This window comes from Oncorhynchus mykiss, chromosome 13 (genome assembly GCF_013265735.2).
Source record: "Oncorhynchus mykiss isolate Arlee chromosome 13, USDA_OmykA_1.1, whole genome shotgun sequence".
Lineage (NCBI taxonomy): Eukaryota > Metazoa > Chordata > Actinopteri > Salmoniformes > Salmonidae > Oncorhynchus > Oncorhynchus mykiss.
This window is the reverse complement of record NC_048577.1, coordinates 6,946,867-6,972,564: the sequence shown is the minus strand read 5'-3', so window position 1 is coordinate 6,972,564 and position 25,698 is coordinate 6,946,867. Positions and strand designations below refer to the sequence as shown.

Genomic DNA, 25,698 nt, shown 5'->3' with positions numbered 1-25,698 from the left:
GTTTACCAAAAAAAAGTGACTGCTTTGTTGGGGTACCACTTTGTTGTTGTTGGAATCCCAGATTGCTCCTTTATTTAAAGTACAATATTTGTATGGTATTAAAAAGCTGTTTGCTGAGTAATAAATCCACGGTCACAAAGGAAGTGTATGTAGATCCACATGTTTTTAATCAATGCTCAACATTTCACCATGAAAATCATATTTTATGCAACACAGGAAAATGGTAAGACTTTGATCTTCAATACTTTGGTCTTGTTTATTCAGCAACTTCTTTTCCCTGTAAGAAGAAATAAATAATATAATGGATCAGTAATAATAATGAACATGATAAATATATGGATAGAATATAATGGATCAGTAATAATAATGAACATGATAAATATATGGATAGAATATAATGGATCAGTAATAATAATGAACATGATAAATATATGGATAGAATATAATGGATCAGTAATAATAATGAACATGATAAATATATGGATAGAATATAATGGATCAGTAATAATAATGAACATGATAAATATATGGATAGAATATAATGGATCAGTAATAACAATGAACATGATAAATATATGGATAGAATAGAATGGATCAAGTCTTTAGTGCTCAGTACTCAGCTTGGATTTTTGATGTTGAAGTACTAACTGAATAACTCTCATTAGATTGTTTAGCCCTTCCTGAAATGTTCTTCTTAGAGATCTTCAATACAGTTGAGTGTAAAAGGTCTGTATTGACCTCTAAGAAGACTGAATCATAGGTGTTGTTGATGTGGTCATATTTAAACATGAGTCAGGTACAGGTTTAGCAGCAGTTCTGTACCTTTCCAGAGTCACGGGTCTTGGCTCTGAGCTTGTTGACCTGAGTCTCAGCGATGTCAGCACGCTCCTCAGCCTCCTCCAGCTCATGCTGAACCTTCCTGAACTTAGACATGTGCTGGTTTGCTGCTTCCTCCTGGGTGAGGAAAGGAGAGGGAGAGCAGAACATCAGCATTCATTATATACCTTTTTCTAAAGATGAATATATTTTCGAATGCTGTTTTTTTCAGAGTATTTGACTAAGTTTGTGACTCACCGCTTCCTCAGAATGCCTCTTGTAGGCCTTCACTTTCATCTGCAGCTTATCTACCAGGTCCTGAAGTCTGCCAACGTTCTTCTTATCCTCCTCAGTCTGTGGGAGAAGATCAAATGATCAATGCCCCATAATTATATACACAAACCTGTCTGTGTGAAGAATGTACTTTCTCTTACCTGGTAAGTGAGCTCCTTGACTCTGCGCTCATACTTGCGGACTCCCTTGACTGCGTCTACACCTCTTCTCTGCTCGGCCTCCACCTCAGTCTCGAGCTCACGCACCTTTGTGGAAGAAATAAATGTAATAAATGGCTGGTTAAATCAGATGTAAAACATCTTGTAAAACAGGTAGAGTCTTCTACCTAGTCAAGGAGGCACAATTGTTGTCTGTTCCTATGTACTATTTACAATTTTTATTGAAGAGGTCTATAATTATAACAGCTTTTCATTTTCCCGGTCAGTGGTTCCCAAAGTGGAATTTACATTTCAATTGTTATGAATATTGATAGTCAGAAGCGAGACAGAAGCAAATTAAATTCATAAATTAATTTGGAAGGTAAGTGGGAAAGCACCATATTAAAGTAATGTTTCCAGAGTATGTACATATGTTTGTTACGATTTCATGTTGTTTTTTCACGTTTTTATGAACTTGTGAAAGTCCGCTAGCCTACAAGCTAATTTAGCCTTCTAGCTGGTAGCCCCACATAACAACGCTAACTTCCCTAGCAACAGCCCTTTTGCAGCAGAGTGAATGAGAAGCTAGCGATCTGGAGAGAGAGAAATTAAACAATGTAACTAGATGAAGCCTAACAAATGATTACAATGAGATGAATTGGATTCATGTACAGTATATTATATCGTGTGTTGATATTTATTTCGAATTTTTATTATTATTATTATTATTATTATGAGTTCAGAAGAAGTCTGCCAGGACTTTTGTACAAGCTTGAACGAAGCAACTAGATTAATACATTTGTATATCTATATTTTAAGGTCTTGGCTACAACTCCACTAAATAAGTGTAACATATTCCCCAACATGTTGATTTTGAATGTAAATACATCCTGATTTAAGCTTTTAAAACTGCTACATTTTCTCTCCGACCCATGGCAAAATGTGTAGAATTTCAAGAAATTAGCTCTAAAATGACAAAATATTATTTCTGTCCAAAGGAAAAATGTGTAGAATAGCTGAACATTTGTTTTAAAACTGCAAAATTATGTTTCTGATGCCAGAAGGTGACTTAAAAATGTCCTTTCCCAGGGGCTGAGACATGATTAGTCCAGCCATGCACTGGAGAAGTCGTAGCAAATCCAAAAGATGAAGACTTGTAGACAATCCCATTGCGACCTTAGCTAGCTAAGCTCATGCACAGAAACATTGGATCTAACGGTTGTGCTGAACTGCACATGTTCATGCAGTCAAAAGCACTCCTTCGGTAGAAAGTTGTTTTTGATGAAAATTAAAACGTGTTGGTTTGTTACTTTCACTAGGTTGTAGTAATGACAGTTTCAGCTACTTAAAGATGTACTCCAGTATCTTAATACATTTACTAGAGTCTAGGTCTTGCCTTGAGATTTTAACAAAGAAGGATGAATTTTTCACTTCTCCCATAGACATCTCAAACCCTGGTCTGGTCTGAATCGCAAGCATTCCCGGAAGTCTTGCAATGTTGCACCTCTGGGTTTAGAAACTCTGTGGTAAAACTACCTGGATGCTATTTTTACTACACTCTAAAGTAGGAATTGTGTTCTGATATTATGAGGGGGTCACTAATGAATTTTCTATCACAAAAGGGGTCCCGTGTCAAAAAGTTTGGGAACCCTTGATGAAGGTGGTTTAGGGTGGCAGGTTTACTAGCAGTTAAATGTTGCTGTTTCAAATACCTGAGTCGTCAATGTACAAATTGGGTTGATGTGGCACTTAACCCTAATTATCACCTATCTGTTGCATATGACTTTATAGGATCAAATGCAGCAGTCAGTCTTTTAATCCACCCTGCTGATAACTCACCCTGGACTCCAGTTTCTGGAGCTGCTTCTTGCCTCCCTTCATGGCCAGATTCTCAGCCTCATCCAGGCGGTGCTGCAGGTCCTTGACTGTGATCTCCAGGTTCTTCTTCATCCTCTCCAGGTGAGAGCTGGTGTCCTGCTCCTTCTTCAGCTCCTCAGCCATCATGGCCGCCTGGAAAAGTAGTTTGTTTAATTTATGCACCAATTGGCACAAATCATAACATCCCTCTGACATCTTTATTGTGGTTAACCAGCACAGCTACCATTTCTCTTGAGGACAAATCAAGATGATGTAATTCAAGGACTCACGTCAGTGATAGCCTTCTTGGCCTTCTCTTCTGCATTCCTGGCCTCCTGGACGATGTCGTCCACCTCTCCCTGCACCTGCACCAGGTCAGTCTCCAGCTTCTTCTTGGTGTTCAGAAGGCTGGTGTTCTGAAGGAGGAAACAAGACGATTTGTTTGACTCTCAAGAGAACTTACAAGGCTGAAATTCTGAAAATCTTCAAGCAAAGACTGTTGAATTCCAGGTGTGTGTAAACGGTATGCTTGGTTGAGTTTCATTAGAAATGGCTTTTGACCCATACCTGGGAGTGCAGCAGTCCAACACGCTCGCTGGCGTCAACCAGCTCAGTCTCAGCCACTTTGCGGCCTCTCTCTGTCTGCTCCAGAGCAACTCTCAGCTCCTCGATTTCAGCCACCATCAGACCGTTTCTGCGCTCCACCATGGCTACCTGCTCCTTCATGTCCTCTGCAGCGCGGACGGCATCATCAAGGTGCAATTGCGCATCCTGGGGTTCACAATGACATACGTTCATTAGGACTTGTGGAATTAGGGGTGGTAGGATGGGTGATAGAAACATTCATTGGTAAGAATTTACTCAATATTTCCCTCCTTTGTACAGTATATAGTTCAATCTATTCAATTCCACTGTTCTTTTATTTTCTACAGATTCACAAACAAATCCCACTCCATGTTCAGATTTTTGAGCCTGATGTCCCTTTACCTTGAACTGTCCCTGGATGTTCCTCAGCTGTTTCTGGGCCTCAGAGGCCTGCCTGTTGGAGTGGCTCAGCTGGATCTCCATCTCATTCAGGTCTCCCTCCATCTTCTTCTTCACCCTCAGGGCATCATTCCTGCTCCTGATCTCAGAGTCCAGGGTGCTCTGCATGGAGTCAACCACCCTCTGACTGTTCCTCTTGATCTGCTCCATCTCCTCGTCCTTCTCAGCGATCTTCCTGTCCACCTCACCCTTGATCTGGTTCAGCTCCAGCTGCACACGCAGAATCTTAGATTCCTCGTGCTCCAGTGTGCCCTGGACAAATAGCAGTCAGGCGAAATGTGTTCAATACATTTGGATGTAGGAATTATATATATATATATGACTACGCTAAACACCATTACAGGGAGCATTATCCTGTAGCTGGCGTTGGCTAGCTTAACACTGCTTTCCCCATCTAACAGCTGTAGTTTGTACCTCTGCCTCCTCCAGAGCGGTCTGGATCTCAGACTTCTCTGTCTCCACGGTCTTCTTGGCCTTCTCTAGCTCATGGATGCTCTTGCCAGTCTCTCCAATCTGCTCAGTCAGTTCAGAGATCTCCTCTGCACACACACACACACACACACACACACACACACACACACACACACACACACACACACACACACACACACCCACACACACACACACACACACACACACACACACACACACACACACACACACACACACAGGAGCAGTTTAGACTTGGGAGACTTCATGTGGATATTGCCAATGTACTGAAGTTGACATTGAATCATAATAACAGTTAATTAATTAACAGCAATTCATATGGTCTTGCAAATCTAATTGCCCTCCACATCCTTTGGTCGTTCAAAGGAATAGTGATCACAAGTAAAATAAATATATATTTTGATCTGTACATTTGATGCTTAAAGTTCTCTCCATTTTCAAAACATTAGTCAAACATGAGCCAAATAGAATCGCTGTCAAATGCTCACGTTGCAAGTTCTTGTTCTCTCTCTTCAGAGTCTCCAGATGATCCAGAGCCTCCTCGTAGGAGTTCTTCATCTTGAAGAGTTCAGTGCTCATAGAGCGAGCCTCCTTCTGAGCTCCTTCCAGCTCAGCCTGGCCCTCCTCATACTTCTGCTTCCACTCTGCCAGAACCTAGGAGTATCCATGGGAGTTTAATTAGATGAAGAGTTTTGAATCAGAAATATGCTACAGTTAATCATATAGCAGAGAGAAAATATCAACCTAAGGTGAGGTTTCTTTGTTTTCACCTTGTCAAAGTTCCTCTGCTTCTTGTCGAGGTTGGCGGCCAATGCGTTGGCTCTCTCAACATCAATCATGAGGTCCTCCACCTCTCCCTGCAGCCTCTGCTTGGTCTTCTCCAGGGAGGCGCACTTGGAGTTGGTCGCCTCAATGGTCTCCTCTGCCTCCTGCAGACGCTGGGCCAGCTTCTTCCTATTGGACAACAGAGGGAGGTTTTAGGGGCTGAAACAAATGTTACAATACATGTTGATGTAACATTTTCTCAGAGCCCAATCCACCATCACCATCAATACAATCCACCCTCACCATCAATACAATCCACCCTCACCATCAATACAATCCACCCTCACCATCAATACAATCCACCATCACCATCAATACAATCCACCCTCACCATCAATACAATCCACCCTCACCATCAATACAATCCACCCTCACCATCAATATAATCCACCCTCACCATCAATACAATCCACCCTCACCATCAATACAATCCACCATCACCATCAATACAATCCACCCTCACCATCAATACAATCCACCCTCACCATCAATACAATCCACCCTCACCATCAATACAATCCACCCTCATCATCCACACCCTATATTTGAGTTTTTTCTGTTGCGTGCGACTCACTTGGCCTCCTCCAGCTCCTCTGTGCGCTGGATAGCATCAGTTTCATACTTAGTCCTCCACTGAGCCACCTCACTGTTGGCCTTGGACATGCCGCGTTGCAGCTCTGCCTTGGCCTCCTGCTCCTCCTCAAACTGCTCCCTCAGGAGGTCACAGTCATGGCGGGCAGACTGGACACCGTGGGCAAGTGCATTTTTAGCCTGTGAGAGAGAAAGACAAAGAAAGATTGGAGTCAAACAAATTATGGTAGAAGTCTCTGATGGTGGTGTAGTCACCATGTATATCAAGATATGTCTTTAAACCAGGGTTCTCGAGCTGGAAGGCCGCGATTTTATTTGGCCCCTCACGTTTTCTGAATAAAAAATATAATTTTTTGACAGGGGGACCGTAAAAGACTGTAAAAACACCAACAAATCAGCTCCAAGTGATTTTATTTTTGGAAATCCAATCCAGAGTATTCCCTTGAACAACAGACAGATCTATGTGATCAGAGGCGTCATGCCCATAGGGGGCACAGGGGGGCACGTGCCCCCTCAGATTTGTCCTGTTGTTGTTTCTCTTTAATACTACTAGTTACCTCGTAATTTTCTGAAATTGGCTTTAGTCAGCCCAGATACTGTAGGTTCCCAAAATCCCAACCTCATAACTAGCTACCAAGAAGCCATTTCAGGCTATCAATCGAGGTAGAGTGGCTAGCTTGTCTAACTATCTTAGCTGGTATGCCTGCTAGAAAGGCTGGTAGACGTAAGAAAAGCAAGCAATAACTAAATGTACTGAATGAGTCTCAAATTCCTTTCAATCTTTTACCCAGATTTTAGCAGAGATGAAGAGAAGCATATTTAGTTTCTTTAAAAACACCAGACAAGACACAGACAGCTGAAGAGGTATGCTGAGATGTGTTTTTTTTATTTATTTTTTATTTTTTTTTTACAATGAATTATATATATATTAGTATAAAGATTATGACTATAGAAAAGCAGCTGTTTCAGGTGTTTGAAAAATGCAAAATCTCCAACTTCAGGATGGGGGCCTACCCCCCCTCAGGACACCACCCCCAGCCACCATCACATACTTTGTGACCCATCAGATTTATTTTTTTTTGGGGGGGGGTGTATTCTGTCCCTGTACGTGATTGCATACAAATGTAAGCAAGGTTTGAAAATATTATGTTTTAGTCAAATATTATATCTGTCTGTGCTTCTTGCATTCAATTGGCAGTCTACAAATGATTTGTAATTATGTCCTGACCATCCCCACAATAAAAAAAATCAGCACGCAGCTGAATCTAGTTGATGATCCCTGCACTAAACTCTGGGGTCGGTGGAGTCCATCTTGGGTCCCTTACCTTGACCTCCTCCTCAATCGCCCTCTTCAGCTCCTCCACCTGCTGGGTGAAGGCCTGTTTTCCTCTGGTCAGCTGAGACACCAGGGCTTCCTTCTCTTCCAGCTGGCGGCCAAACTCACCTGCAGGGACAGAGGGACATCTTGTTAATAGGGTCTCTGTTCTCTTGGATTGAAAATGTATTTTAATGTATCATGTGGAATGTTGTTCCGTGGTGAATTGTACAGTAGAAACTATGTGGACCATTGGAGGCTCCTCAGAAGAGGAAGGGGAGGACCATCATCCTCAGTGAAATAAAAAAAATAAAAATAAAAAACAGTGAAACATTAAAAAAGTTAGATAAAACCAAATATATTCACACCACCAAATCATTGATTAAAACACAATGTTATGCAATGAAGGTCTACAGTAGCCTCAACAGCAATCTGTAGCGTAGCACCATGGCGTAGCGTAGCACCATGGCGTAGCGTAGCACCATGGCGTAGCGTAGCACCATGGCGTAGCGTAGCACCATGGTGTAGCCATGTTTCCATTCAACAGCTAGTTTCCATCCTCCTCGGGTGACGTTGACTTCAATACAAAACCAAGGAGGCTCATGGTTCTCACCCCCTTCCATAGACTTACACAGTGATAATGACTACGAACTGCAACCTATCATAGCTCTTGCAGCATGAACTAACGTGTTGTCCACTCAATCAAAGGACTAGAGAATTAAGATATTTTTTTCATCTGATCACAGATAGCTGATGTGTTTTGAACTGAAGTCCAGAAGGGAAAAGGAGGAGACGAGAAGAGCACGTAGATGCGAGAAGGAATTATACAACGAGCAAAATGATCATGCTGTTTGTATGTGGCTTCTATGAAAGTGAACTGTGTCTGCGTGGGATCAGGGTAGTATTCATTCCGCACATTCTGTTGAAAACCTTTCTTAAACGGAACCAAATAGAACAAAATTAGGATATCATTCCTGAATTTGTCCAATAGAAACTCTCGTTTGCAACTGTTGGACTAATTATTACAACCTAGATCAGCTAGATGCAGGCAAGAGTGTGCAAGGCAGTATTGAATGTATCACGGTCTCTCATCTCGATTACTCAAATTCTTCTCTCGACCTGTGCACATACATTGTAAACTGTCATTCATTGGCTAGGTTGTAGCAACCTCATGATGGGTATATGGAACATTTGAGCATCATATAGTACTCTAAACCTATCGATGTTACATTGAGCTGGATGAATCGAATATGAAAGAGTCATCCAATATGCTGTAATAGAAATAAGGCCAAGATCCTACAAAAAAAATGATCGTCCTCCTTCATCTTAAACATCACTGAGCGACACTAATGTGGACTATGGACATAAATCCCCAACACATTTTATTGTGTTTTAGTGAAGTAAAACATTAGTTTGTTGTTCAATGCTGATGGTACCATTTTCTGTCAGGAGTCTGGCCCTCTGTCCGCTGATGTCATTGACCTGGCGAACATTCTCATCATTCTTAGTCTTGAGCTCACTCAGCTGGTCCTCAAGAGTACGGCACATCTTCTCCAGATTGCCCTGTTAGTGAAACATGTTCCATCATTACTTTATATATGTGACTGCTGTCAACTTCAGTTCACTTGAATGGTAATGTAGTTGACCCTCCTCAACACTGCTTGATCAAAACATCACTACTCACTTTAGCCTTGGCGACGGCCTCCATGTTGCTGGAGAGGTCATCAATCTCCATCTTGTACTCGCTCTTCTCCTTCTCCAGCTTCTGCTTGACGCGCTGCAGGTTGTCGATCTGCTCCCCGAGCTCAGCCACACTGTCGGCCTGCTTCTTGCGCAGAGCGGCGGCTGTGGCCTCATGCTGCAGGGTGGACTCTTCAAGATCACGACGCAGCTTCTGGAACTCAGCCTCACGCTTCTTGTTCATCTCAATCTGAGCAGCAGTGGCGCCTCCGGCCTCCTCCAGCCTCTCGCTGATCTCCTCAAGTTCCCTGGAGAGATCGGCCCTCTGCTTCTCAACCTTAGCCCTGGCAGCACGCTCAGCCTCAATTTCCTCCTCCAGCTCCTCAATACGGGCCTAGAACAGGGGGCAGGAGCAGGGGGATGAACACTACAATACAGTTGAAACAATTGAACCTCACAAAATAATAATAGTATGTATATTTTGCATTAATGTGTTAATACAAAGACAGTTAATATATTCAGTAGAGTGTCCAATGCAGGATCCAAACTACAATTTTGAAACATCATCTTTACAACAGCAAGAAGCACCACATTCCAACTTATTCAGCCATCAGAATCTATCGGGAAAAATGTGTGCTACCAGAATAATGTTTTTCAAGTCTGTGCTTTTCTGTTCTGGAGCTTTGTACCTGGGTAAGTCTGGAGCTTAGACCCCTAGATCCTCTACTGTACCTGGAGTTCCTTGATCTTCTTCTGCAGCTGAGCTCCCAGAGACTGCTCATCCTCAATCTTGCTGAGGAGCTGAGTGGTCTCAAAGTCCTTCCTGAGAAACACAAATATGCCGATTGCAGAGTTAGTTTTGGTTCGAAAGTGTAAAGGGAGAGCATTATACCATTCATATTGCTTTTAAAGGGATACTTCAGTATTTTGGCAATGATGGCCTGTATCTACTTCCCCACAGTCAGATGAACTTGTGGATACCAGTTGTTTGTCTCTGCATCCAGTATGAAGGATGTTAGATGTAGTTTTGTGAGCCAATGCTTACTAGCATGCTAGCAGTTACCATAGAATTCCAGTCATTGCGCTAACAGTTAGCAACTTTAAACTGCATGCAGAGATAAAAATGATATTCACAAGTTCATCTGGCTCTGGGGAAGTAGATAAAGAGCTTCCAAAATCCTGAAGTGTCTCTTTAAGAATCACATGAATATGCTGATTCACAACTACAATAATTAGCCAAAAACAACCATTACAGCAGCTAATACTGTCATTTGTTTGTTTTTACTTCTTGATTTTCTCATCAGCTTGCTGCTTGTCATTCTCCAGGTCCATTATGGACTCCTGGGCCAGTTTCAGATCTCCCTCCAGCTTTCTCTTGGATCTCTCAAGGTCCATACGGAGCTTCTTCTCTTGCTCCAGAGAACCCTCAAGCTAGAAGATAAAAAAACACATATATTGTTAAAATCTAAACAACTGAAGATAATACAATCTTACATACTATCATGGCCAAAATGTCAAACTCCACTCACGTCGTCCACTTGCTGTTCCAGCTTGGTCTTGGCCTTGGTCAGAGTGTTGACTTTGTCCTCCTCTGCCTGCAGGTCATCCAGTGTCTGCTGGTGGGCCTCTTGGAGGGCTTTCTTCTCCTTGGTCAGCTTGGCAACACTCTCATCCATAGACGCCATCTCCTCTGTCAGGTTTTTAACCTGTAAATGGCCACAACATAATTATACTTCACCATAAAGGGGAGATAGAGTTTGTTATATGTTGCATTCAGTTCGTTTAGATTAGAACTGCATCAACAATTACTGTACTATAGATTCAACACTAGATGTCAGTGTTCACCACACCAGTGTACTGAATGGAAGTCATAAATGAGGGGGGGGGCAGAACATACAATGAATGTTGGGAGTACCCCACAACTGAAATTCTACTATTGTGTGTTCATTTTTCCTGCACCCACAATACAACTTGAATTCCATTTCTGTTAAGCTATGCTTTGAGTTGATTAATGTTTGGAAGACCTTGTTTTCAGTGGCGTGCTTCTCCTTCTCCACTTTGGCCAGGGTGAGCTCCAGGTCATCAATATCCTTCTTCAACTCAGAGCACTCATCCTCCAGCTTCCTCTTCTTGGCAGTCAACTCAGCATTGATCTCCTCCTCATCCTCCAGCCTCTCGGTCGTCTCTTTGAGTTTGGCCTCCTGCTGGATCTTGCTCTTGATGAGCCCCTCACACCTTTCCTCAGCATCGTTCAGACTCTCTCCTTCCTGGTTTCAGAACAGGGGATAAAAAATAAGCGGCATAATTTTGTGTATCAAAATACTGACTTCATTTAGTCAAATATGTCAGACCAAATCATGAAATATATAAATAACATTAACAGCAATAACAGTGTGCCTGTGTGTGTATGTAAATGTGTGTTTAAATGTGCCTTCATGTAGGTCGTTGCTCACTCACAGATGTTACTTGGAGCGCCAGGTCGTTCTTCTCCTGTGTCAGGGACACCAACTTCTCCTCCATTTGCTTCTTTGTGGACAGAGCCTTGGCCAGGTCTATTTTCATCTTCTCATAGTTCTCCTTCATGTTGGCCAGCTCCTTCTCAGTCTCAGCGCTCTGCAGCAGGGGCTTGATCTTGAAGTACAACTTCATCCATGGCCAGGTTTTGACATTCATGAATGAGCGGATGTTGTACTGGATGGCGAAGACAGACTCTCTGTTCAACAGAAAGGATACAGTGGCATGGTGAGTGACGTCCCACCAGGCACAGACTTCAGTTCAACATTTTGTTTTGATTTACATTTGGTTGAGTTGTCAACTAACATGAATTCAACATGACGTTGAAGTCGGAGTAAAAGAACAACAAATCCTCTGCCCCCTTTTGTATACAGCTGAGGAATCGGTGTAGGGAAATGTAACCCATCTTAAACTCACAGACAGCTCTCTCGATGCAAGGACTGACAGGTCACGCATGTTAAGCTCAACAAGACTTTGATATTTTTCAAAAGTAAATGGGCTAATATCACAAATGTATTAAATGACAGTGGAACAGCCAAATCCCAAACTGCAGCTATAAAGCGAGAATCCTTAGTTGCTACATCCATTTCTGGACTAAATTCATTAACCCAAAAGCTTTAGTAGACCATTATAAGATGTACTTTCTCATTCTGAACAACTCACAGCATATACAGTATGTAATCATAATGCATTAGATACAGGTGGTTGACAGAAAGCTTTGCCAAGATGTCTACTATTCCTCACCTCCTCTCCATCATCTTGGTGAACTCTCTCCTCATGAGGAATCCACGGCTGAGAGCCTGGACCATGCCGACCAGAGTGGCCAGCTTCTCATCTCTCATCTCCTCCAGGACACCCAGCAGACCGGCTTTGAAGAACACCTGAGACACAGGTTAACACGGTCAATGGAACCACAGATAGAAAGGGTTGAATCAAAAGAGGGGAACAACACCACTAGATTGATTTAAACAACATTAACTCTGCAATAGTTGCAAACAAACCATGTGACAGGTTGTTTCTAAGTTGTTAGTTATTGTACTGTTGTACAGAGCCTTCAGAAAGTATTCACAGACCTCAACTTTTCCCAGCCTGAATTTAAAATGAATTACATTGTGATGTTGTGTCACTGGCCTTCACACAATAGCCCATAATGTCAAAGTGGAATTATGTTTTTAGATACATTTTTACAAATTAATTCATTTGAAATGAAAAGCTGAAATGTCTTCGGTCAATAAGTATCCAACCTCTTTGTTATGGCAAGCCTAAATAAGTTCAGGAGTAAAAATGTGCTTAACAAGTCACATAATAAGTTGCATGGACCTACTCCATGTGCAATAATAGTGTTTAACATGACATTTTAATGACTTGCTCATCTCTACCCCACACATACAATTATCTGTAAGGTCCCTCAGTCGAGCAGTAAATTTCAAACACAGATTCAACCACAAAGACCAGGGAGGTTTTTCCCTTGACTTTTCCCTTGACTCTCAAAGAAAGGTACCTATTGGTAGATGGGTAAAAAAAGATATTGAATATCCCTATGAGCAAGGTGAAGTTATTGATCACACTTTGGATGGTGTATCAATACACCCAGTCAATACTAAGATATAGGCATCCTTCCTAACTCAGTTACCAGAGCGGAAGTAAACCTCTCAGGGATTTCACCATGAGGCGAATGGTGACATTAAAACAGAGTTTAACGGCTGTGACAGGAGAAAACTGAGGATGGATTAACATGTAGTTACTCCACAACACTAATGTAAATGACCGAGTGAAAAAATGGAAGCCTGTACAGATTAATAATATTCCAAAACATGCATCCTGTTTGCAATAAGGTGCTTAAGTAAAACTGCAAAAGAATGTGGCAAAGAAATTTACTTTAAGTCCTGAATACAACAAATCCAACACAACACAACACTGAGTACCACTCTTATTTTTTTCAAGCATGGTGTTGGCTGCATCATGTTGTGGGTATGATTGTTGTTGACAAAAACTAGGGAGTTTTTTTTACAATAAAAAGAAACGGAGTAGAGCTAAGCGCAGGCAAAAACCCTAGAGGAAAATCTGGTTCAGTCTGCTTTACAACAGACACTGGGAGACAAATGCACCTTTCAGCAGGACAATAACCCCAAGCAGAAGGCCAAATATACACTGGAGTTGTTACCAAGATGACACTGAATGTTCCTGAGTTGCCACGTTCAGTTTTTGACTTAAATCGGCATGAAAATCTATGGCAAGATTTGAAAATGGCTACATTGAATGTTTCTGAGTTGCCAAGTTACAGTTCTGACTTAAATCGGCATGAAAATCTATGGCAAGATTTGAAAATGGCTACATTGAATGTTTCTGAGTTGCCAAGTTACAGTTTTGACTTAAATCGGCATGAAAATATATGGCAAAAATTGAAAATGGCTGAAAACAGACACATCATCTTGCAATGATTAACAACTAGCTTGAGAGAGCTTGAATAATTTTTTAAAGAATAATGTTCAAATATTGTACAATCCAGGTGTGGAAAGCTCTTCGAGACTTACCCAGAAAGGCTCACAGCTGTAATCGCTGCCAAAAGGAAGTCTAACATGTGTTGGCTCAGAGGGTTGAATAACCAAGATGTATTAGTGTTTTATTTTTTATAATTGTTTTTTTTTACAAATGTTAGAATTTTTCTTCCACTTTGACATTCAAATATTTTGCTTAGCTCATTGACAATAAATCACAATTAAATATTTTTAAATCACAAATTTTCACATTTTTTGTTTTGTTTTTTTTAATCAAGGAGTGTGAATACTTTCTGAAGGCACTGCTGATGAATAATGTACACAGATACAGACAACTGCAGCCATACCACTCTAACACCATGCGCATGATAATTACTTTTGTTTCTCTTCTATACTTGTCATGTAATGACTTTGGCGAAAAAAACGCTACAATGTTTTTCCACTTTTTCCATTAGTTAAATGAAGAAGAAATAATAACATAGTGGGTATACCAACTGAAGTGATTTTAAATGATCATAGTAGTTGTGTTTTGTTGTCATCTTTTCCTGGGAGTATTTGACTGACCTTGGTGTGTCCAAACTTGTAATCCTCGTGATTCACATCAATGGAACCAAGCAGCTTCTCAGAAGCCTTCTTGTTGTCCATGAACTGGCCCTCAGGGATGACACTGGCATTCAGTACTTTGTACCTGAATGGGGAGACATTTTTAACATGTCAAGTTGTAATATGTTGGTTATATTTCGTAAAAGGTAAGACTATTCTGATGCTGGGAAAACCCTTGGAGCAGATATTTTATGGGGTGTGTGTATGTGTGTGTGTGTGTGTGTATGTGTGTGTGTGTGTGCTTGTGCGTATGTGCCTCTGCTTGAAATCAGCATAGATGATTCTGCTGGGGAAGCCCTTTCTGCAGATCCTGATACCCTCCAGTACACCATTACACCTGAGCTGGTGAATAACCAGGAAGTTCTCCATCAGACCTGGCAAAACAAACCAAGTTTATTTTAATACTCATAAACAGGTTATAGATTGGGATTGTTACAGTTACTGATACTGTACTGATGAGATAACATATTTAATTCAATATTTCTTGTACCTGGAGTCTTTGACTCGTTGGGGATCAGGCAGCGCACAAAGTGAGGATGAGTGCTCCTCAAGTTGGTCATCAGCTTATGTAAGTTCTCCTGTAAGAGGGTTACAAACCATTTTCTCAGACATCATTTATGATAATCAATGCACCTTTTGAAGGACTGAATTTACACATTTCAAAAGCTCACCCTGAACTGGGAGGACACAGTCTGCATGGAACCACCCTTCTTCTTGCCTCCTTTCTTGGCTTTATCTGTTAAAATGGGGGAAAGTTAAAGATAACTAGAAAAGTACATTTCCTAGAGCGGGTGGAATAAATAGAATAATAAAAAGAGTATGTAAGAAATCTAGAGTGGTCTTGTCTTCAGCAAGCACACTAATTATATACCAGAGAATCTCTGGTTAACTTCACACTTATCTAGAGGCAAATGCTGTCAATCAGATTGTGTAGAATAACACCTATTGTATGAGTAAATTAACCCAGTAATAAACCCTGAGAAATTGTGATATATTCAAGGACTTTAAAGAAAATTGTAACTGGTGCTTAATTAAATATTTTGACGTGATGCCAGTCTTACCCTCAGGTGGGGCAGCAGGATACAGGGCAGCCAGAAGTTTGACTCCTGACTTCCCGTACAGTTGACAAACTGAGTCGTTCAGGGGGTCCTTGTTCTTCTCCAGCCACCCAGTGATGTTGTAGTCCACAGTGCCGGCGTAGTGCACCAGGGAGAAGTGGGCCTCTGCCTTGCCTTTGGCAGGCTTGGGCTTCTCAAATGCCTGTGCTTTGCCAAGATGCTGGGCGTACAGCTTGTCCTTGAAGGTAGTGTCTGAAGACTTGGGGAACATGCACTCCTCTTCAAGGATGGAGAAGATGCCCAATGGCTTTACGAAAGGAGATGTATATCAAATTAGTGATATTTACACTTTGGATCACATTAATTCCTTTAGTAAACATGCTGTTATAGGATTATATTCATTTAGAGGCACATAATAGGAAACATATTGAGATCTCAACAGTCAGATACTGATAATATCTCAAACAGCGCTCCATATGAGCTTTGCTGTTGAGGTCCATTATAATCCTCAGACATCTTACCTTCTCAATAAGCTCAATGCAGGCAGCCAAGTCCATGCCGAAGTCAATGAAGGCCCAGACGATTCCCTCCTTCTTGTACTCCTCTTGCTCCAGGACGAACATGGTGTGGTTGAAAAACTGTTGCAGTTTCTCATTGGTGAAGTTGATGCACAGCTGCTCCATGCTGTTGTACTGTTGATGGAGTTTTTTAAAAGGGATAATTTCATCATACAAGTTTGTAATCCATCTCAATCAGAACGAATTGTCTTGTTCTGGTCTCATACTCACGTCAAAGATCTCAAACCCGGCAATGTCAAGCACACCGATATAGAACTGCCTTGGATTCTTGGTGTCCAACATCTCATTGATACGGATGACCATCCACAAGAACATCCTCTCATAGATGGACTTGGCCAGAGCACTGACTGAGTTATTAACCTGCATTGATAATACCTCAAATTAATACATGAGATGTTGACCATGTCTAGTGATGAGGTGAAACAAGCTTGGGAAAAACAAAAGCAATGCACTCATCCCCAAAATAATGTGCTCAGTGCTCAGAAAATGGTAGATTCTGTGTTTGGCCACCTTACCTGAGGCACAGTCTGTCCCTTGGTCACATACTCATTGCCGACCTTCACTCTGGGGTAGCACAGAGCCTTCAACATCTCAGCTGAGTTCAGACCCAGAAGGTAGCCAATTTTATCAGCCACTGGAGAGAGAACCAACAACAACAGATTCAGGCACACAAGAACGTTTTTTTTCTGATGTTAAACTGGCAAATTAGTTTGGATAACTTCTTTGTGGGTTAGGTTTTGATCCATCTAACTTCAAGTCATTTGAGGAGGTTGTACCTGTTCTCCAAAAATTATCTCCTGCCTGACTTTCATGTGGCACTGTCTGTCTTAGGTGTTCTATGTCTATGTTGGGGACTGGGACAAATGCTTTACATATTGTATATCTATGAGTGGGACTCACCCTCTGTGCCGTCTGGCTCGGCCTGCTCCTCACGCTGCTTCTGCTTGAATTTCAAGTTTCCATGGTGCACTACAGCTCCTGTCAGCTTGTAGATGCCAATCTTCTCTTCATTAGTGAATCCCAGGATTGTAATGGCATCCTGGCATTAAAGATGAAGTACAACGGTGATGAACTAACTTCGGTCAGTTACACTACAGTTCTGTGCTGCTCACTGCAGAACAAATGGGATGGATAGATTTGACTGGCTTCTCTGTTCCACATGATTACGCTTGGCAAACACATTAGTAGATGGCAGCACAAAATGAGTTTTCACAGTTCCACAGGACACTTAGTGGCGCTCTCTTGTGAATGTCTTACATGTATGTGCCTCAAGGCGAAGTGTGAAGGCATGAAGAGTTCCTTGAGGCACATGTCTAACTAACACAAGGCATTTAGAATCAAACTAAAAATACATGAAACTTCCCAGCTGCCACCAAGTTGGAATTACACAGAGCATTCAGTGTGTATGGTGGTCCTACCCATTCCCTATCTAGAGTTTGGTTAACCCTTTGTTTGACTCACATCTGTGGCATCCAGCTCTTCCTTGTCGTCGATGCTGGCCACAGCGATCTGACCCTGGCTACACATGGGGAAGTCGTAGGGGTTGGTGGTGATGAGCGACATTTCTGTGGACAACGGAGAAATGCTTGTCAGGTAAATCTCATAGAATTCTGCTGTCCTACTTTACAGTATCTCTCCCTCCTTTACTCAATAGATGGACTCAATGATACATGTAGTATTACTAGTGCATCACAGTGTATTACTTGATAGATATTTCCCAGAGACCTGACCCAAGTCTAGATGTCTTGTTACCTTGGATGTAATCATTGTAATAGTATTATTAGTGTGGACTATGAATATTTTTAACAAGTTCCACAGATGTGGGAATAATTTCCCTGAATATCTACTTTGTCGTACCAACTATCTCAGGTTTGTGGCCTGTCATCATCTGGAAGAAGATGTGGTAGCCTCTCTCATCGGGCAACTGGAAGGACACTCTGGACTTCTCCAGCAGGTCTGAGAGAGAGAGAGAGAGAGAGAGAGAGAGAGAGAGAGAGAGAGAGAGAGAGAGAGAGAGAGAGAGAGAGAGAGAGAGAGAGAGAGAGAGAGAGAGAGAGAGAGAGAGAGAGAGAGAGAGAGAGAGAGAGAGAGAGAGAGAGAGAGAGAGAGAGAGAGAGAGAGAGAGAGAGAGAGAGAGAGAGAGAGAGAGAGAGAGAGAGAGAGAGAGAGAGAGAGAGAGAGAGAGAGAGAGAGAGAGAGATTATATTTGTCTATGTGATCTCCAAAAAAATATATGTGTTGGATTTAGGAAAGCATTGAGAAATAATCAAAACCAACTCACAGGTCTCAATGTCAGCTTTAGCCAGTTTACCACCTTGGAAGTGAATCCTGATGAATTTACCCTGTAGTAGAGCATGGGGGTTAAAAATAGGTCAACAAATAAATCAACAATTTACTTTGATAGACCTCTTTAAACATTACAGTTTGTTGGTCATCTATTGAAATGACAATAGGAAACTACTGAAATATATCTGTCCGATATAAGGTAACTTCCAATGTGTGCCCTTCATACTACTTACAAAGCGAGACGAGTTGTCATTCCTCACTGTCTTGGCATTACCGTAAGCCTCCAGCAGAGGGTTAGCTGCAATGATCTGATCCTCAAGAGACCCCTGATTGAGACAAATACAAGTTGCTCAGAAACTGGTAAAGCACGTTTTTCTCGATTGATCACTTTTCTTGAAACATGATTCAACCAAACTGAAATTAAAAGGCAAACATAAGAACAACCTACCTGCATTTTGCTGGGGTCTACTTCCTTCTTCTTCTCTCCACCAGACACTGCAATGGTGGCAAAGTACTGGATGACACGCTTGGTGTTGACAGTCTTTCCTGCACCGGATTCTCCGCTGGTTTATATGACAGAGAAAGAGGGGTTTTAGTTACATGTTTGAGTGTCAGATTGGCTTTCACTAAGAAATAGCATAGAAAAATACACTGTTAACCTGTGTTCTGACATAAGTCTTTAACAAATAATCCTTCTCATCGACTCGTTATTACACATTACCTGATGCTCTAATCCATTCATAATGGCATGTATTTCATCACACCAAGTGACCCAACTTATTACAATAGAAACACTTTCTCAAGTGACATTTTAGTAAACAACTTACGTAATCAGGACGGACTGGTTCTCCTTATCTGAAAACAAAACCATATTGCTTATCATACTCAAGAAAGATTATGGGGACATTTAATTCAAAGCATCATGATGAATTTCAATTTGGAACATTTTCCATTCAAGGGTAATGAAATCAGATATTCCCAGCAAACTGTTCGAACCTAGACTAGAAAATAGGAGATACCTCTCTGAAGTATATTTCAATTTCCATTGATGCATGCATCCATCCATGAGCACTTAATGGACATTCATCCAACTATCCAACCAACCATCCATCCATCCCTCTGTCCATCCAACCATCCACTCATCCATCCAACTATCCAACCAACCAACCAACCATCCATCCATCCATTCATGAGCACTTAATGGACATTCATCCAACTATCCAACCAACCAACCAACCATCCATCCATCCCTCCGTCCATCCAACCACCCATTCCTCCATCCATCCAACCATCCATTCATCCATCCAATTATCCAACCAACCAACCAACCAACCAACCAACCAACCAACCAACCATCCATCCATTTGTCCATCCATCCAATCATCCATTCATCCAACCGACCATCCTTTCATCCGTCTATCCATCCATACATCCATCCATCCAACCATCCATCCAATCATCCATTCATCCATCCAATCATCCTTCCATCCGTCCATCCATCCAACCATCCTTCCATCCGTCTATCCATTTATCCATCCATCCATGGGAGCTTGTACCAATCAGCATGAACTGAAAGGCGTTGTCAGAGACGGAGAAGATATGGGGTGGAGCCTCCATCCTCTTCTTCCCTCTGTAGGCGTTGACAACCTCTTCGTCGTACACAGGGAGCCACTTGTAGGGGTTCACCGTGGCGCAGAAGAGCCCCGAGTAGGTCTAGATGAAAGCATAATTAATTTAGGAGATTTAGGAGATTAACAAAGTCAGATTGACATTTACCTGGATTTATGTGAGGATGTGGGTGTACTTTGGTAAACTGATGTGGATTTACTGTATTGATATGTTTTGGTTTCTACCGTTCATTTATGTGTAGGACTGTATGTGTGTATTTATTATGTTCATGTGTGTGTGTTTATTATCTTCATGTGTGTGTGTATTTATTATCTTCATGTGTGTGTGTTTATTATCTTCATGTATGTGTGTGTTTATTATCTTCATGTATGTGTGTGTTTGTATGTGCAGGTTTCTTACATAGATCATCCATGCTGCATAACGCTCTTTGAGGTTATACAACACAGAGGCTTCATTCAGGTAGGTCATCATAGCCATGTCCTCAATCTTGTCGTACTTAGGGGGGTTCATCTCATAGATGTCTGCATCTTTGAACACTTTTCCTTCCTGAAACAGTCAGAAATCTAGATTACACACAGATCAAACTGGACATGACTGAATGCTTTTTGCTCATTAAATACATGTTGAATCTTTAAAAAAATGCATATCCACATTAATCCAACTACTTAGTTATCACCCACTGACACATACATGGTGATTCTTCACTAGTCAATTACAAACAATCTATGCCAATGTTAAGTAGCTGCGTTAAATATGATGTGTTTGAAGGTTATATTCTGGCTACAAAAAACAAGAAATGCTTCATAATATTTATTTTGTTAAATATTTTATATTGAAATGTTTTTGATCATTTCGATGAGTTTTCAAGAAATTGAGTAATTGCACAAACTTGAATACTTTTCAGATCAGGATTACCTCCTTAGTGCCGTCAGGTTTCGTGACTGTCACAGTACACTTCCCTTCAGCCCTGGCAGTGACCAGACCCTTAAGGTACAGCTCCGCCTTGTCTGCCACATAGCAGGCATTCTTTGAATCAAAGGGTGCGGCTTGTGCCTCCATCCTCTCCTTCTCAGATTTACGGAGGTATATGGCAGCCTTGCCGTAGATTTTCATCTCCGCGTCTGTACTCATGGTGACGGATAACTAGGAAAGAGATGAAACAAGAAACATGATTGATTCTGTGGTGCTTCCTCCCCAGTCAACAGAGTTAGGTGAGCGGTATCTCTAACAGAATATTCTCATCACTTTTTATGTGAAGAGTCAAACCGTGTCTCACCTTATTTTTCCCCTCCTACAGATGAATGTGTACTTCTTAGAGGACCCTGTGAAACAGAAGGTGTTGAACTTTTATACCTTTATTTAACTAGGCAAGGCAGTTAAGAACAAATACTTATTTTGCAATGACAACCTAACCCCGCCAATCCCTCCCCTAACCCGGGCAACGCTGTGCCAACTGTGCGCTGCCCTATGGGACTCCTAATTACAGCCGGTTGTGATACAGCCCGGAATCGAACCAAGGCCTGCAGTGACACCTCTAGCACTGAGTTGCGGTGACTTAGACCAGGTCGCAGTTGCAAATGAGAACGTGTTCTCAACAAGTCTACCTGGTTAAATGAAGGTGAAATAAAAGACCGCTGCGTCACTCAGGAGCTGAGGTGCCACTGGTAACTTTCATTTTCCTAGTGACAACACACTTTACCACTATTTTTTGATTTGATTAAAATGAATACCGCTGAAAACCCAGTTACATTCTAGACACTTAAATTTACCAACAAATGAAAATTTGAGATTTAAAGTAAAACATTTAAAGTAAGAAAAATGTTTTACATTTAATTGCATTTTGTCAAATCTTACAAGAGACATGCAGAAGTCAATTCAAACAGTGCAGTTAGCTACCGCCTCAGTTGCTGAGTACAACGAGGAGACAAATATACAAATCTAAGGAGGTGGAGAGAGTCTTACCACAGAGGAAGAAGGTATCTGACTTATGGATGCTGGGGCCTCAGCCTCCTTATATCTGGTTGGAAGTGCCAACCAAGCAAAAGTTAATTATGGACCACTCTGGGAAAGGACATGAATTGTAGGAGAGACCTCTGTGTGTCTGTGTCTCACTAGCACCTCCCATTTCCAGGAGCACCACACTCCCATGACATTACTTTTTAATGTCATATTTGTCTCTGAATTGAATTTCACGGAATTTACTTAAGCAAGATTTCATTACTAATTGTTATAACAATATCAAAAATGTTATTTATCGAAGAGATTCCAATGTTACTTCTACTGAACCTCATATACTGTAATGGACTGAGTCCATGTTACTTCTACTGAACCTCATATACTGTAATGGACTGAGTCCATGTTGCTTCTACTGAACCTCATATACTATAATGGACTGAGTCAATGTTGCTTCTACTGAACCTCATATACTGTAATGGACTGAGTCCATGTTGCTTCTACTGAACCTCATATACTGTAATGGACTGAGTCCATGTTGCTTCTACTGAACCTCATATACTGTAATGGACTGAGTCCATGTTACTTCTACTGAACCTCATATACTGTAATGGACTGAGTCAATGTTGCTTCTACTGAACCTCATATACTGTAATGGACTGAGTCCATGTTACTTCTACTGAACCTCATATACTGTAATGGACTGGGTCAATGTTGCTTCTACTGAACCTCATATACTATAATGGACTGAGTCCATGTTACTTCTACTGAACCTCATATACTGTAATGGACTGAGTCCATGTTGCTTCTACTGAACCTCATATACTGTAATGGACTGAGTCCATGTTGCTTCTACTGAACCTCATATACTGTAATGGACTGAGTCCATGTTGCTTCTACTGAACCTCATATACTGTAATGGACTGAGTCCATGTTACTTCTACTGAACCTCATATACTATAATGTACTGAGTCCATGTTGCTTCTACTGAACCTCATATACTGTAATGGACTGAGTCCATGTTACTTCTACTGAACCTCATATACTATAATGGACTGAGTCCATGTTGCTTCTACTGAACCTCATATACTATAATGGACTGAGTCCATGTTGCTTCTACTGAACCTCATATACCGTAATGGAGTGAGTCCATGTTGCTTCTACTGAACCTCATATACTGTAATGGACTGAGTCCATGTTGCTTCTACTGAACCTCATATACTGTAATGGACTGAGTCCATGTTGCTTCTACTGAACCTCATATACTGTAATGGACTGAGTCCATGTTGCTTCTACTGAACCTCATATACTGTAATGGACTGAGTCCATGTTGCTTCTACTGAACCTCATATACTGTAATGGACTGAGTCCATGTTGCTTCTACTGAACCTCATATACTGTAATGGACTGAGTCCATGTTACTTCTACTGAACCTCATATACTATAATGTACTGAGTCCATGTTGCTTCTACTGAACCTCATATACTGTAATGGACTGAGTCCATGTTACTTCTACTGAACCTCATATACTATAATGGACTGAGTCCATGTTGCTTCTACTGAACCTCATATACTATAATGGACTGAGTCCATGTTGCTTCTACTGAACCTCATATACCGTAATGGAGTGAGTCCATGTTGCTTCTACTGAACCTCATATACTGTAATGGACTGAGTCCATGTTGCTTCTACTGAACCTCATATACTGTAATGGACTGAGTCCATGTTGCTTCTACTGAACCTCATATACTGTAATGGACTGAGTCCATGTTGCTTCTACTGAACCTCATATACTGTAATGGACTGAGTCCATGTTGCTTCTACTGAACCTCATATACTGTAATGGACTGAGTCCATGTTGCTTCTACTGAACCTCATATACTGTAATGGACTGAGTCCATGTTGCTTCTACTGAACCTCATATACTGTAATGGACTGAGTCCATGTTGCTTCTACTGAACCTCATATACTGTAATGGACTGAGTCCATGTTGCTTCTACTGAACCTCATATACTGTAATGGACTGAGTCCATGTTACTTCTACTGAACCTCATATACTATAATGTACTGAGTCCATGTTGCTTCTACTGAACCTCATATACTGTAATGGACTGAGTCCATGTTACTTCTACTGAACCTCATATACTATAATGGACTGAGTCCATGTTGCTTCTACTGAACCTCATATACTATAATGGACTGAGTCCATGTTGCTTCTACTGAACCTCATATACCGTAATGGAGTGAGTCCATGTTGCTTCTACTGAACCTCATATACTGTAATGGACTGAGTCCATGTTGCTTCTACTGAACCTCATATACTGTAATGGACTGAGTCCATGTTGCTTCTACTGAACCTCATATACTGTAATGGACTGAGTCCATGTTGCTTCTACTGAACCTCATATACTGTAATGGACTGAGTCCATGTTGCTTCTACTGAACCTCATATACTGTAATGGACTGAGTCCATGTTGCTTCTACTGAACCTCATATACTGTAATGGACTGAGTCCATGTTACTTCTACTGAACCTCATATACTATAATGTACTGAGTCCATGTTGCTTCTACTGAACCTCATATACTGTAATGGACTGAGTCCATGTTACTTCTACTGAACCTCATATACTATAATGGACTGAGTCCATGTTGCTTCTACTGAACCTCATATACTATAATGGACTGAGTCCATGTTGCTTCTACTGAACCTCATATACCGTAATGGAGTGAGTCCATGTTGCTTCTACTGAACCTCATATACTGTAATGGACTGAGTCCATGTTGCTTCTACTGAACCTCATATACTGTAATGGACTGAGTCCATGTTGCTTCTACTGAACCTCATATACTGTAATGGACTGAGTCCATGTTGCTTCTACTGAACCTCATATACTGTAATGGACTGAGTCCATGTTGCTTCTACTGAACCTCATATACTGTAATGGACTGAGTCCATGTTGCTTCTACTGAACCTCATATACTGTAATGGACTGAGTCAATGTTACTTCTACTGAACCTCATATACTATAATGGACTGAGTCAATGTTGCTTCTACTGAACCTCATATACTGTAATGGACTGAGTCCATGTTACTTCTACTGAACGTCATATAGTGTAATGGACTGAGTCCATGTTGCCCCACTACAACTAAAATAGTTTTCATTAAATCTAATCTGACCTGATTTAGTTCCATTTTAGTGGCATTAATCCTCATCAATGTAGGATTGTATATCAAATGTATATGTATATCAAATTAGCAGTGGTGTAAAGTACTTAAGTAAAAATACTTTAAAGTACTACTTAAGTAGTTTTTTGGGGTATCTGTACTTTATATACTATTTCTACTTTTGCTAACGTAAGGTCGGCAGGTAGCCTAGTGGTTAGAGCGTTGGGCCAGTGATCGAAAGGTTGCTGGATCGAATCCCTGAGCTGACAGTCTAAAACTTAGATGTTCTTCCCCTGAACAAGGCAGTTAACCCACTGTTCCTCAGTTGGCTGTCATTGTAAATAAGAATTTGTTCTTAACTGACTTGCAGAGTTAAATAAAGGTAAACAATTCTCTCCACCCT

The 25,698-nt window shown here is 41.2% G+C and overlaps 1 protein-coding gene across 1 annotated transcript; it reads right to left on the bottom strand.

Moving 5' to 3' along the window:
- Positions 1-144: 144 nt before the first annotated feature.
- Positions 145-22,234, bottom strand: LOC110513670 (myosin heavy chain, fast skeletal muscle-like). Its single transcript, XM_036940062.1, has 41 exons — positions 22,138-22,234; positions 21,452-21,497; positions 21,091-21,318; positions 20,575-20,721; positions 20,103-20,259; positions 19,374-19,401; positions 18,995-19,109; positions 18,780-18,872; positions 18,542-18,602; positions 18,118-18,216; positions 17,722-17,825; positions 17,161-17,299; positions 16,776-16,894; positions 16,471-16,620; positions 16,204-16,374; positions 15,686-15,989; positions 15,296-15,360; positions 15,115-15,202; positions 14,881-14,998; positions 14,586-14,709; positions 12,268-12,404; positions 11,467-11,722; positions 11,034-11,276; positions 10,539-10,715; positions 10,295-10,440; positions 9,742-9,832; positions 9,014-9,403; positions 8,766-8,892; positions 7,340-7,458; positions 5,998-6,194; positions 5,369-5,552; positions 5,087-5,252; positions 4,563-4,687; positions 4,092-4,400; positions 3,672-3,875; positions 3,395-3,520; positions 3,087-3,257; positions 1,251-1,355; positions 1,075-1,170; positions 823-954; positions 145-277 (listed from the first exon to the last, which is right to left on the bottom strand). Exons 3-41 carry the CDS (start codon positions 21,304-21,306, stop codon positions 257-259), a joined length of 5,820 nt encoding a protein of 1,939 aa, XP_036795957.1. The 5' UTR covers positions 21,307-21,318; positions 21,452-21,497; positions 22,138-22,234; the 3' UTR covers positions 145-256.
- Between the last annotated feature and the right edge of the window lie 3,464 nt (positions 22,235-25,698).